General features: G+C 37.4%; 1 protein-coding gene and 1 long non-coding RNA gene across 6 annotated transcripts in view; both read right to left on the bottom strand.

Annotated features, from left to right (window-relative positions):
* The window catches only part of LYST (lysosomal trafficking regulator), a 173,266-nt gene that overhangs the window by 95,343 nt on the left and 63,004 nt on the right, over positions 1 to 14,919 (bottom strand). For all 5 annotated transcript variants that reach the window (XR_005882511.1, XM_040968181.1, XM_040968182.1 and 2 more), the window contains exons 8-12: positions 14,547 to 14,703; positions 12,290 to 12,516; positions 11,783 to 11,849; positions 7,399 to 7,508; positions 4,059 to 4,485 (exon numbers count right to left, since the gene is read on the bottom strand). Coding sequence is in view for 4 of the 5 variants with exons in the window: in XM_040968181.1 (XP_040824115.1) it covers positions 4,059 to 4,485; positions 7,399 to 7,508; positions 11,783 to 11,849; positions 12,290 to 12,516; positions 14,547 to 14,703 (988 nt within the window). In the remaining variant the exon portion in view is untranslated. The remainder of the gene's footprint in view (positions 1 to 4,058; positions 4,486 to 7,398; positions 7,509 to 11,782; positions 11,850 to 12,289; positions 12,517 to 14,546; positions 14,704 to 14,919) is intronic.
* Positions 282 to 1,194, bottom strand: LOC121148132. The gene is made up of 2 exons (XR_005882512.1): positions 873 to 1,194; positions 282 to 523 (listed from the first exon to the last, which is right to left on the bottom strand). It is a non-coding gene; the product is annotated as an uncharacterized LOC121148132 (long non-coding RNA).

The following is a 14,919-nucleotide window of genomic DNA, read 5'->3' as shown; positions in this document are numbered from 1 at the left end:
AGCTTAGATATTAACTCCAAAAAAAAAGAGCAATGGGATGATAACCAGTAATTGAATGTTATAAAATTGTCAGATATTTTAAAAGTATATAACGAAGGATAGTTGTAAGCATAAAAACTGCTGTGAAGTCATTATAATGTTTCTTTTGTCAAATGGATTAAGCCTTTATAATGTCACTAATCTTGGTGTCACATCCCTCCTGTAATCATAACTGTATGATTTAAGAAAATAGATCATATTAAAATATTTCTGAAAAGACTGTACTACCAGAATATAGTAAATATTTAGAGTCCTTAGTGAGTACTCTTTGAATGTAGCTGCTACATGATTCTGAAATTGTATGTCCATTATTGTTTATTTAAGGCAAGTTAAGGTCAATCTTTACAGGCTTTGAACTAGCAGTTTCTTTATCCTGACTTTCTTTCTAATCATTTAAAACTCAGTCCATTCTGATTATGTACTACGAGCTAACTGCTGGCATTTTTCAACAGGCAAAATCATCACCAGTTTTTAAGAATATCACCTCTATGGGCCCGGCGCGGTGGCGCAAGTGGTTAAAGGTCCTCGCCTTGCACGCCCGGGATCCCATATGGGCGCCGGTTCTAATCCCGGCAGCCCTGCTTCCCTTCCAGCTCCCTGCCTGTGGCCCAGGAAGGCAGTCGAGGATGGCCCAAAGCTTTGGGACCCTGCACCCGCGTGGGAGACCCGGAAGAGGCTCCTGGCTTCGGATCAGCATAGTATCGGCCCGTTGCTCTCACTTGGGGAGTGAATCATCGGACGGAAGATCTTCCTCTCTGTCTCTCCTCTCTGTATATCTGCCATTCCAATAAAAAATAATAAAAATAAATCTTAAAAAAAAAAAAGAATATCACCTCTAGCAATGACAAGAATCCTGAAAGGAGAAAAGTCAAAGGTAATGTTATTTTGAAGGCTACTCCCAAAGTATGTATAGAAAACTAACAGTGTTACTGAATTTTGATACTCAGAATTGATAGCTCTGAAGTGATACGACATGTGACAGTATTGCTGATATCATCTAACGTACATTAAGCCTACTCTGGGTAAACAACTTTACTCAGAATTCATGTCTTATGAGACAGCTTAAGAAAAGTCTTTTGGGGCCCAATGCAATAGCCTAATGGGTAAAGTCCTCACCTTGTAAGCACTAGGATTCCATGGGCATAGGTTCTAATCCCGGCAGCCCTGTTTCCCATCCAGCTCCCTGCTTATGACCTGGGAAAACAGTTGAGGATGGCCCAAAGCCTTGGGACCCTGCGTCAACCATCATGGGAGAACCAGAAGAGGCTCCTGGCTCCTGGCTTTGGATCAGCTATTGCGGCCACTTGGTGGATGAATCATAGGATGAAAGATCTTCTTCTCTGTCTCTCCTCCTCTCTGTATATCTGACTTTTCAATAAAAAAAATCTTAATAAAGTGTTTTCATAGAAAATCTGAGTTTATGTAAACAAAATACTACACTGATTTATATGCAGGAACTGCAGAGTAGCAATAATTCAACTATTTCTTAACTTAATAGACTTTTATATACTTTTTAAAACTTAATATACAATTTAACTTAACATGACAATTTTACAAGGTAATATTATTCTCATTTTGCAGGTTATATAATTAAGGCACTGAAAGAAAATAAATTTTCTCACATTTATTTTAATGGCAAAAAATGTAGTACTGTTGCAATATTTCCTTCATTTCTAAAAAAAAAGTTTATGTGTCTATTACTTTAAGTATTCTTTTTAATATTTATGTAAAATCATCTTTCTATGTCCTGTGAAACACTGTTAACTTTAAAAGCTGTCAAGTGTTCTAATAATTATTTTTCCCAGGTTATTGTATATTTGCTCATTTTATAAGAGACTGTTTACATCAACATTGTCCATATTAAAATATGAGAGGAAATCCACATATTATATATAACAGTGAATGTTCAAGCACTGAATTAAATACAAATGAAACTAACTCCCTTTCTATAATTTGCCAGCCATATGATTTGGTCTCTTGGCTTAACTCACCTGTAGACAATGATCACTTACCTTATTTACACTGGATTTAGAACATATAAGGAAAGATGAGTAAAATTATGCATACAAAGGGCTCAATGTACATTAAACAGCACATCATCAATGCAATATTGATATCACACGTAATATCACTTTAGAACTAGTCAATCTTAGGTGGAGGAATTTAATCCATAAAAAAAATTCCACAATTATCAAAAATATTACAAATTATCTTTTCAACTTTTAAAAATGTTTTATTAACTTCCTAGGTGCCATGTCCGGCCAGCTTCAACCAGGATTGAAGACGGAACAACACATAATGAGAAAGAAGAGACAGACTCGAGTTGAAGCTTTTTGAAAGCATGGCAGGGGAGGGAGCAGGAAGGGAGAGCAGAAGTATCCTCTCCATGATAGAAACAACTCAATGCCTGTTACAGTGGCTTCTATTAATTTGAGGAACCATGTTTCATGTCCGCTTCTATTTGACTCACCTGCACATCATTTGCTAACTCATCAACAAACCAACTAGAAGGTCCTCATTGGATCACTGCATGCCCATTGTTAGAAAGAGAACAGAACATGAGGCCAATTACACAAGGACCTGCCTGGGGCTCTGGCCTTGCCAATCACAGACCTATCAACACAGCATAATCCCTCCAGTTTTTGTTTCTCAGTCCTCCTCTATCTACTGCTATTTCTTCCTAATGATCTTTGACAGTAGAACTCACTATTTTATCAACACTTGCTCCTGGGGGCTTTAGCTTTCAGCCAACTGCTGCCTTGCATGCCTTACGCCCTAGCAGACTTCCCCAAACACTCAATTCCTGCCTACAGCAACAGGCTAATCCATAAAATTACACATGTATTACACCATGTTAATAATGTGGAAAGGTGTCTATGGAAAAAATGGACTCAGTCTCAAACATGGATAAGATAATGTCGCCTATCATTTCAACTTTGACAGTGTCATTGAGGATTTTCCTTTCCGTCTACAGGTCAATGAAATGAGGTATTAGTGAAGGCCTGGTATCCTGAAACAGAGGCTCTAGCAGCTAAGGAACAATTGTGGAATGAAGAGTTACTGAGGTCTCCCTCTCCATGTATGCTTCATCTGTCTCATCCAGTCATTCCATTAATCCCACAGACCCCAGGCATTATCTCAACAAGTACACTTCATTACAACCTTTTTAATCAAGAGCTTTTTTCTAACCTTAGTGATACGGGGAGAAGACATAGTTTTATAGCAACACAATAGTGATTCTTCAGTTACACAAATGCTTGGAAAGAATCTTACTTTTTGGAGAGACAGAGAGAAAGCATGGCAGAGGAGAGAGAGAGAATGTTTTTACCTGCTAGGTCACTCCCCAAATTCCTAAAACAATCAGGAAGCAGCCAGGCGGAAGCTGGGAACCAGAAACTTAATCCAAGTTTCCTAATTACTGGATCCATCACCTGTTACCTCCTAGGTCTGCATTAGTAGGAAACTGGTATCAAAGTAGAGTTAGGATTTGAACCTAGGTACTCAGATATAGGATACAAATCTCTCAATCAGTAAGCCAAATGCCAAAGTTATTCTAACTTTGCAGAATGATAGACAGATTTAAACACTATGCGACAGGAATCTGGTGAGGGAGCAACGGGGGTAAAAGAAGGAAAGGAAAACTTAAAGAAGATGCAGGGCTGGCTAGTAGTAGTTGGGAAATAGGTAGCTGACAAAACATTAGCTATAGAGTTTTATCCTTTCCTTTTCTAAGGTCAGGAGCCACCATGATCCAAAAATTGAACAAGGTAAAAGGTAGGAAACGGAACTGACGATCCCAGTAGCATTATATATGTAGTCTACTCTCAATAGCTCTCTACCCAAAGTGTAGAAGGAAATGGAGATTTGAAGACTGACAACTCAGAGTTGAGCAAGTCAAGGCCTAGCACCCCTAGTCATACAAGATGAGCATGTTAAGAGCAAATTAGACTACTGCTGTCTGTTCTTTAATGCATAACCCAAAACTGCCAGCTACAATTCAGATAAATTTGTCATCATACCTGTCCCATCAAAACTGCTGTCTTGTAAAATTAATGATTTGTTTCTTTTCTTTATCTTCATTCTTCTTTCTATGGTATGGTCCGATTCATGAATACATTCCACATTAAACCACAATGAAATGCTGAAACCTTCTGATAGGTGTGGCCAGCAGTTCTGCCCCAGTAACGGCAAGTGGACTGGGGCTATGTGCCAAGAGGAAAGCAACCGATGGGGAAAACTTTCTCTATCGGTCTCTTTCTTGCTTCGCGAGAGTCGCGCTCTTCTCAGTAACCCCATGGCCTTACTGTTCAGAATCCCAGGACACTTTTGTGAAGGAACACCATTACTCATACTTGGGGTATGCAGTAAAGGGAAGGTTAGATATTGTGAAGGACTCATAATAATATCACTTTCAACAATTTTCAGAAGACCCAGAAGAAGAATTTCCTAGAAAAAAGAAAAACAAATGAAGGTATACACTCACATAACAAGGTATATAATAACCTTAAAATTCACGTTATCCATGAAAATATATGCATATTAACATGTATCAGCATTCCTATCTGAATATTTTCTTATCTACTGCATCTTTAAAATACTCATTTGTGCTAAAATTAAATTTTGTATAAAAATGAAGTATGAAATATATTTCATTCTTTTTTTGATTTTAGGGATTTGAGCTGCAGGTTTGTCAGTTTTATTCATTTTTTTTACATTTTATTATTATTATTATCATTTTATGATACAGTTTCATACGCTCCTGGCATTTCCCTTATCCCCTCCCACCCACCTAGTTCCTCTATATCATTACTAAACTATAGTTCTTCATACACAATGATGGACATATTTCATTGTTAAGATATATAACTGCCTGTGGTTTGTAAACTTTTTAAAGATTTATTTATTTGGAAGGCAGTTACAGAGAGAGAGAGGAAACAGATTGTGTTTGTGTGAAAGGGAGAGTGTTTGTGAATAACTAATAATTGCTACAGGAATATTCAGTTCCATTTTATGCCTCTTGCTTGGTATGTGTGAGAAAGAGAGATTACCCAACCATTGGCTCACTCCAAAAATGGATGCAGTGGCAGGAAAGCCAGGAACCAGGATATCCAGTTGGGTCTCCCACATGGTTCTCAGGGAACCAAGCACTTGAGACCACATTCTGCTGCCTTCCCACAGAGCACTGGCAGCAAGCTGGATCAAAAATAGAGCAGCCAGAACTTGGAGTAGAGCTTAATGGGATGCTGGTAACGGAGGCAGCAGTTTTCACCCACTAAGCCATGGGTTTATGCTGGTCCCTGATTTACTTTAAATTTAGATGTTTTATGATATAAATCTAAGATAGTTAGTTTTAAGTATTACAAACTAAGTATAGTAATCCTACCAGGAATCAATTCTACTAAAGAAAGATTTCTTTCAAGATACACTACTACTGGTTTTGTTGACTTTTTAAATGTAACCAATTTATTTGAGCAAGAGTAAGAGTAAGAGAGAGAGGTAGTATACCTGCCCAAGATCCTCCACCTAATGGTTCACTTCCCAAATACCCGAAATGGCCAGCCAGGTCAAAACAAGGCCAAAGCTAAGATTAGGAAACTAAATCCAGGTCTCTCACGTGGATGGTAGGAACCCAACTATCTGAGCCATTAGCACTGTCTCCTAGAATCTGCAAGGTATGAAACTAGAATCAGGAGGTAGGGCCAAGTTTCAAACCCAAGCACTTTTATATGGGAGGGTTTCCAGATCAGCTTCCTGATCACTGGGCTGATTTATTTTTTAGTGGAAGGATATAATTGGAGATCTTAAAAATTCTCCAAATTTCTGATTATATGTGACTGAATTCATAAAATTGATAACTCAATTCATTTCCAAATTATTTCACATGATTTCCCTCTAATGAAGTAATTCTTCTTTTAGCATGTTTGAGAAACTGAAATAAGAGTTTTTTTTAAGGTTTATTTTATTTTTGTTGCAAAGTCAGATATACAGAGAGGAGGAAAGACAGAGAGGAAGATATTCCATCCTAAGGTTCACTCCCCAAGTGACCACAATGGCTTGTGCTGCACCAATCCAGAGCCAGGAGCCAGGAACTTCCTCCAGGTTTCCCATGTGGGTGCAGGGTCCCAAGATTTGGGCCATCCTCGACTGCTTTTCCAGGCCACAAGCAGGGAGCTGGATGGGAACTGCAGCTGCCAGGATTAGAACTGGAGCCAATATGGGATCCCAGCACATTCAAGGCAAGGACTTTAGCTGCTAGGCCAACGTACTGGGCCCTGAAAAAAGGTTTTAATAATATCATTAAAAATGACAAATTGTTGGTTCAACTGAAAAGCACAATGTATAGAAAAGGCAAAAGGAAACAAGCTTTTAATTAAAGGGAAGAACAAATATTATGGAGAGGTAAGTAAAAACTGAGGAAAGATTAACCTATACTATTCGTGCATAAAATAACACCTAGGGGCTGGCACGGTGGCATAACATAATAATCCTCTGCCTGCTGTGTCAGCATCCCATATGAGTGGCTGTTTGTGTCCTGACTGCTCCGCTTTTTGTCCAGCACCCTGCTTAGAGCCTGGCAAAGTAGTGGATGATAGCTTTAGTCCATGGGCTCCTGAATCACTTGGGAGATGTAGAAGAAACTCCTGGCTTTGAAGCAACTCAGCTCCAGCAGTTGTAGCCATTTGGGGAGTGAATCAATAGAAGATGGAAGACCTTTTCCTTCTGTCACTCCTTCTCGCTCTGTAAAATCTGCCTTTCAAATAAAAATAAATCTTAAAAAATAAAATAACATCTAATGTTGATCAGGGTCAAGAGGCATACACTCATAAAACACAGAAATATTCTAAAAATATATAGCAGTTTCTGAAAGATCTATATTAGAGGATTTTAAACCGTGTTCTACTGCCTCTTCTACGAGGCCACAGACTAGAGAGGATTGTAAGAAAGGAAGGGCTCTGAAACACCTAACCCTACTTCACATGAAGGAGCTCCCAAATTTTCCTTATAAAAATGTAATTCCTAGCAACTAAAAGTCACTGAACTACACCAATGGGATAGTGTAAAACAATGGATAATTTTCTTTAGAAAAATATAATCTTTAATGTGGTTGCCAATTACCCACAGTAATGAAAAGTATTTGACATTTCTTAGGCAAAAGACTAGGGGTGGGATTAGCCAAAATGAAAAAAAAAAACCGATTATAATACATATAAATAATAAAGTAACTGGGTACTTCACACATAACATGGGCTTGATTGTGAAACAAAGGACACATCAAGAGAATTCAGTAATTTCCAATTAACTGGAAAATATATCCTACTACAATTTTAGTAATAAATGTAAAAATCATAGCATATTTACTGTACAAGGAGATTTCTCCAGAAATATTCTCAAAAGAAGGATTAGTTCTTCCGAACATGTTCTTGAACTCATCAAAGATACTAAAAGATCCACCAATACTCTCTGGCATGCTAAATTAAAGAAAGAAGGGAAAAATTAAATCCAGTCACATATAATTTATAGGAAACAAACAAATGGGCACACTGAAAGAGATCAAATAATACCGTCACATCTCGAATGGATTATAAACAATCAAGTAACTGCAAAATTTAATAAAGGAATAATATATTTAAATGCAAACCAACTGACAAAAGCAGGATGTTTTTCTTAAAAAATGGAATAGCTACAAGTAAACTAAGGCATTCACTAAAGAAGTATAAATCAATACATCGTACAAATGCTGATAGTCATCCCATACTATAAAACCACCTACTACCTTATCTGGAGACCTTTACTTCACTTATGTTTACCTATTACTCTCTAAGTGGAAAAATTAAATAACAGAAATGAAACTGGAAATATCAGTATTATATAAATCCACAAATATCATAAACTGAGTATTTTCTTGCTCTATCATGGGACTTAACATAAGACAAAAATGGTAATACAGAAGTTCATAAAATGCATTAGTAGAGAACTTGAAAAGTTTTCAAAGTAAATTTATTTGCATTATCAAAGCTGATTATCCCACTAAACAAAAAAAAATTATGAATACCTAGAAGTTAAACATTATTTCCATTTTAGATATAACAAAAATAATCCTGATTGAAATCTGAGACATTTTTCAAAAGGCTGGTAGTTTTGGAAGTCCTGGAGGTCAAGAGAATAGAAGACACTTTTAGGCAACAAATGTAGATGATAATGCAGTGGTATAATAGTAGGCATTGAGACTACGAAAGAGCAGAGATTTTATTCTCCAAGTATTGTGAATGTATTGAGGGTTTCTGAGTAGAAAAGTATTATGATTAAAGTAAGTGTTTTTAAGGTGTTTTTTAGCTCAAACTGACAGGTTTCATTTTAAAACAAGGAAATGAATAGATAAGATGGATAGACAAACAGGTACAATGTTTGCATGAAAATGAAAATTCACTGTATCAAAGTCCAAAATTACAAATCTCACAACAACAAAAGAAAATAAGGTAGGGATGAGGTTGAGCAGGGAAGGGCAAGGAGCACTGGGAATCACCAGATAAAAGGTTTGAAAATATTTCTTAGCAATTGAAAAGCAGAGGGATAAAAAAGAAAGCTACAGCCTAGAATTCCCTTGACTACAAAGGCACTCAAAACTGCAGGGAACCAATCTATCTAATGTCAGGGGAAGAAAGAATGCAGCTGATAACACAGGAATGAATGAAAGCCATTTTTCTTTGTATTTCTGAGTATAGATCACAGATAGTTTAGCTTTCACTTTAAGAGCAAATACCTGATAATTCATCACCCAAAGAAACAAAATGGACTGCCAGGCAAAACTTAGATGGATGCTGGTATGAGAATTACTTAGTATACTTCTTATATGCAGTCTGCTCATGGTGACTAACCAAAGAAGTTGGACTGAAATAAAGCTTGAATGGTGTTCCTCAAATACTGCGTTCCGGTGTTGTGCTGTGTTTCCTGAATAAATGTCAGGAACTCAGCACAAAGTCATAATTTGCTAGCCAAGGATGTGTTTTCCAAGGTACATAAAGTACCATGTGGGACAACAGTGGCCTTAACAGCCTCTCAAAGTAAAGCTCTCTTCATTAGCTATTTGGGGAATCCCTAATCAAACGCAGGCATATCTACACAAAGAATAATCAGAGTAGATACATAAAAAAAGGAAAACATACACAACATTAGAAGTCTGCAACAGTTTTCTTAAGCCATGTGCTATATACAATGAGATTTTGATCATGACAACTACATACACAGCAGTGGCTATAAGATTATAATGATGCTGAAAATTTTCTATCACTGTTATTTCATAGCTGCTGTGAGATCACTGTACAATGTAGTCCTCATGGTTTGTGGTGGTACCTATTTAAACAAATCTCCTGAATTGTGAGTTGTATAAAGTACAGCATAAGCAATTATATACAGGTGATAATACGGATAATGATAAAATTACGGGCTAGTTTATATACTTGCGTATTATACTTCTATTATTATTTTAGAGTATAGTACTTAGCAAAAATTACTGTAAAACAGTTCTATTATATTAAACTAACAGATGCCTCATCTGTGCCTAAGGAGTTATGACAATTAAATGTAATGTAGTAACCCACACAGAATCTTTGAATAGAAAACGGACATTAGATAACAACTCAGAAAATATGAATAAACTATGGACTCAGCTGAAGTTTCACTTTAGGATCATTAATTGTAACACATATCATGTAGATGTCAATAACAGGAAAAGTGACAGGCAGGAGTGAAAAAAGTGGGAATTCTGGGCCTGGTGTGATGACTCAGTGGCTAACTCCTCACCTTACAAGTGCCAGCATCCCATATGGGCATTGGTTTGTATCCCGGCTGCTCTACTTCCCATCCAGCTACCTGCTTGTGGCCTGGGAAAGCAGTCAAGGAGAGCCCAAGACCTGGGGACCTTGCACACACATGGGAGACTCAGAAAAGGCTCCTGGCTTCTGATTGGCACAGCACAGGCCATTGTAGTCAGTTGGGGAGTAAACCAGTAGACAAAAGATCTGTCTCTCCTCCTCTCTGCAAATCTATCTTTCTAATTAAAAAAACAGTTAATACATTTTAAAAGTGAGAATTCTCTATACACTGTGAATCTAAAGGTGTTTTTAAAAATAATCATCTATTAAAATGTGACACAAAATTCAAAATCAAATGATAAAGAAGAACCTGTGCTCTGTACCATCTGTACTGCCGGCAAAACTGTTCCCAATCAGTGTCAGGCTAGGGAGCACCATTTTCCCTGGAAGGTGGAAGGAGGCTGCCACAGCCCTGGCCAGTGCCGACTATCACTGATGGAGAGTTTCACAGTCCTTACTGGCTTTGAGTTCAGCCTAGGGAGCTGGTAGGGGAGCAACTACCTCTCTCCGTCAAGGGCAACCACCCTGCTCCTCTGTCCTCTCCCCACTCAAGCACCAGCCTCCATTTGCAGAGATGGAGCTACTACCCCCTCTCTCTCCACTCCAGAAACCTCACCCAGTTTGTTCCAGGAACAGGGCATCTGTCAGGGCATATGTTGGATCCCCTACACACTAGTAACTCTGAGAATTCTGGGCAAAGGCCAAGAAGCTCAGGGACATGGCTCTAGCTGAGTTCCTGAGCACCTGGGCAGTGTGACCACACACACTTAAGAGTTCCCTGTGTGCTGGGGAACAACATCATAGAGGGTTTTAGAATATACTACCCAGCCTTCTCAAGCACCCTTGCAGGGAGCTGAACGGAAAGCAGAGAAGTGGGAGTCAAACCAGCATTCATATGAGATACCAAAACTGTAGGCTGTGGCTGAACCCCACTGTGCCACAACATGGGCTCCAGATATATACCTTCAGGTTAGAAAGTCTAATAAGTGCAAAGCACAGTAAATAAATATAGCCATACACTAAATAAATAAAGGGATAGAATAGAAGGCTTTTCCTTATAGTATAATTCAAATTCATTTCTGTGGAAGGAATAATAGAAATAGAAAATTGCTACTAGGCAACGAGCCCAACAGCATTAACTGTTTCCATCAAGAAGAATCAATAAATACTAAAATTACTAGGTTAAATTATGACAGAAAAAAGCATATTTGCATAGTGTCATGTTATCATCCCATAACACAGTGGTTAATTATAAGGGGAAAACAGTTCACAATGAGGAAACCTGGCAGATGAGGTTTAACAAAGTTATCACAGGTGCAATCACCATAATAGAGACATCACAAACTCCCTGAAATGATATCCTGGGGAAAACCACCAACTCACTTCTGAGTATTACTGCCAACAATGGGTAACCTTAATTAGGAAGAAATGTTAGAAAAACTTAAATTAACATATAATGTAGTTTAACCCTAAGCTAGCCATTAAAACTTAGGCTTCTTGTGATTAGAAATCATATTGTAAATTTCTCAAATGTCTGAGGAGAAAGTACTAGACAGCAGGTAGACAGCAGTACTAGACAGCAGTACTAGACAGCAGGTAGTCAATACTACACAAGGCAGACACCTAGTGTCTAGAACAGATTACTGTCTTCCTACCATTTTCACTGAAAATTCAATCTCTTGGAATTTAGATTAACCTCTCTAGAAAATAAAGATACTTACAGTACATCTACTTTACTGGATGAGTTGAATAATAAGCAAGTTGATATAGAAAAAGTTAACTTTTGAAATCACAGAGCCTGTGTTGATGGAAGTCATGATTATCAACTCTTTGCATAACAAAATAATTTCAAAGCTATTACTTAAACTCACCTTGAAAATCTGAATCAGTCTGTGTTAAAATACTCAAGAACCCTCCTAAAAGATTTTTCACAGTTCCCTGAAAATTAAAAAATGAAATAGAATAAATTCAATTTCTTAACTCATGGGAGCATAAAATATTTATTGTATTTTGATAAATTATTTGACAGGGTCTACTGTATATGTACACACAATATATACACAGCAAATGACTGAAAAGAATGCTATATATGTAAGACCACACTTTTTTCATATTCTAACTTTCTGATTTTTCAAAAAAGGGGCATACATTTAAAATTACATGCAATTTTTAGAATGGCACCCATTCTTAGAAATATACAAGGATTCACTAATGACAACATTAATTTCTATGCTACATCTCTATATATGTTAAAAACACACTTCAGGAATTAAAAAGACAACGTAATCATCTCAAGTGCTTTTCAGACAAGCTGGATTTTAACAGATAATTGAAGCGTGAGTCTGATAAATCTCAACCATATGTGATGCATCTTTTACCTGTTGCATGAGCAGGAAAATATTCTTTTCTTTCTGCCTGATAATTTTCAAAAGACTCTCAAATACATGGGCGAGCACATCAAGTTTAGCTTTACTACCAGAAAGTAAACTTAGCTCTAGCATACAAATTTCAGGATATATTATTTCCCCTTGGTTAATATTTTCAAGTAAGTCATTTGGACTGATTGACGTACTGAAACCTTCTGCTTCAGGTTTTAAGTTTAGCCCTGAAAAGGGAAAAAGAAAAGATTATTTTTAGTCTCTGATTACCAAACCGATAGCTCAAATCTTATTCCTCATTAGTAAGCTTTGGTAGCAAAAGTGCTACTTATGTTTACGAGACCTTCTGCTACATTACTTTTGATTATTCTGAATGATGAAGTCTTCTGGATAGTTTGAATGAATGGCCTTAAAAGCAATTTTTATCTTCAACAAAGCTATAAATATTATCAACAGTATTTTTTATTGGTATGTTATACAGATTTAGCAATCAATATAACTGTAAAAAACACAGATCTCAAACTTTCTGACTCATATTCACAGATGGCAACTAACCTTTCTACACACCAGTGAAGATAGTAGGCTTAGCTACTGGTTGCATAAATTCTAAACTGTCTGTCTTCTTCAAAAATAAGAAACAGATATTGCCTCATTGATACTAAATCTTAGAAAATTTGACTGATGGGCTCCGGTTAATGTCTCAGCTGCCCCACTTCCCTTCCAGCTCCCTGCTTGTGGCCTGGGAAAGCAGTAGAGGACGGCCCAAAGCCTTGGGACCCTGCGCCCACGTGGGAGACCCATAGGAGGCTCCTGGCTCCAGATCGGCTCAGCTCTGGCCATTGTGGCCACTTGGGGCGCGAATCAGTAGATGGAAGATCTTTCCATCTCTCATTCTCTGTAAATCTATCTTTCAAAAAATTCATAAATCTTTTTAAAAAGAAGAAAATATGACTGATACAACCTTAAACTATTGCTCTCTTGAAAAATTTCATATAGCTAAACAACTTATAAACTTCTAATAAGAACTCTTGAGATTTTCAAAAATATTTTAAGATTTATTTTTTTTATTGGAAAGGCTGATATACAGAGAGGAGGAGAGACAGAGAGGAAGATCTTTCATCTGATGGTTCACTCCCCAAGTGACCTTAACGGCTGGAGCTGAGCCAATACGAAGACAGGAGCTAGGACCTTCTTCTGGGTCTCCCACACTGGTTCAGGGTCCCAAATTTGGGCAGTCCTCACCTCGTTCCCAGGCCACAGGCAGGGAGCTGGATGGGAAGCAGAGCAGCCAGGATTAGAACCGGCGACCATATGGGATCCTGGCACGTTCAAGGCAAGGATTTAACCACTATGCTATTGCATTGGGCCCCAAAAATATTTTAAATTATTCTATTTATATAAAGTGAGTAAACTTCACATATTCACAACAGTGAGACAGATTTAGTTCACAAACATAGAAGCGAAGAAATAATCACTACAAAATCCTATCATTATTGAAAGAAATCTACCATTAAAATCAATATTTTTTGAAAAATTACTGACCATGGGATCCATTAAGTCCCTTAGGTAAGATTATCAGTAACTCATTAACTCCATGAGAAAGAAAACACCATTTTAGAGGAAGATAAACGACCATAAACTGCATGAGGACTAGTAGTCCTGGGTCATTCATAATACCAGCGGATAAAGAGAACTTTTACAGATATCTTCTAGATCTAATGCATCCATATATTTCCATTCTACCCAAGTTTCAAATCCAGAGCAAAAGGATCATGAGCAATGCAGCTGCACCTCAAGGACAAGCCAGGCTGCAGTAACAAGGAAGAAATCTATTACAAGCATGTTCGGATGTCACACAGGAGACTTGTATTTCTTGTGTTACTTATTGTTTATAACAAACTACATGAAATGCTTTTCCAGCCAATGTTGGTCTGGCTAGCTCTTTTACTAACAAGTTTGATATTCTTCATACTGTTGACTTCTAATAATATTCATCTTTTGCACAGGAATATAAATGAAAGCAGGAACTCTGGCCCTTGCCTGTGATGTTAGGCCCTCAGTGAATGTTCATAATAACAAAATATATATCATTATTTTCAAGTTTTCAGAATTTACTGTGTGGGTAAAATAACCTGATAATGTGATGAAACTTATGCTGTAAGGCAATATGAAATCCTAAATGGTATCATCAGTAACCATTTGCTAATTAACAACCTGATTTGCAGATCTAATCACAAGGGGTTCAGGGAAGTTTTACCATCATCCTGGGTTTTGCCATCCTCTGGATTGCTTTCACTGTCTGCTTCATAACCTTCTTCTTCGACCACAAGTCTGAAACTGCAGCACTGAGAAGCCTCAGCCTCTTCTGAAAATTCTCCAGACTGAGATGGCGTTTCCTCCTCAGATAGATGACTCTGAAGTCAAAGGTGAAATACTTAACATTCATTCCTTTCTAGTAATAGATTATTCTTTTAAGGACAGTTTCAATATTATCTTTAAGGAAGATCTTACAATAGTAGCAACTGCTATAAATAATTAAATTCATCACCAAATTTCCCAGAATCTCTCAGACACCCTAATATCTCAAAAAAAGGAGTTTTGAACAGAGGAAGACATAGGTCGTTTTAGCT

The sequence above is a fragment of the Ochotona curzoniae genome, unplaced genomic scaffold (genome assembly GCF_017591425.1).
Source record: "Ochotona curzoniae isolate NIBS_2020 unplaced genomic scaffold, NIBS_Ocur_1.0 scaffold_4683, whole genome shotgun sequence".
Lineage (NCBI taxonomy): Eukaryota > Metazoa > Chordata > Mammalia > Lagomorpha > Ochotonidae > Ochotona > Ochotona curzoniae.
This window is presented reverse-complemented; position numbering and strand designations above follow the sequence as displayed.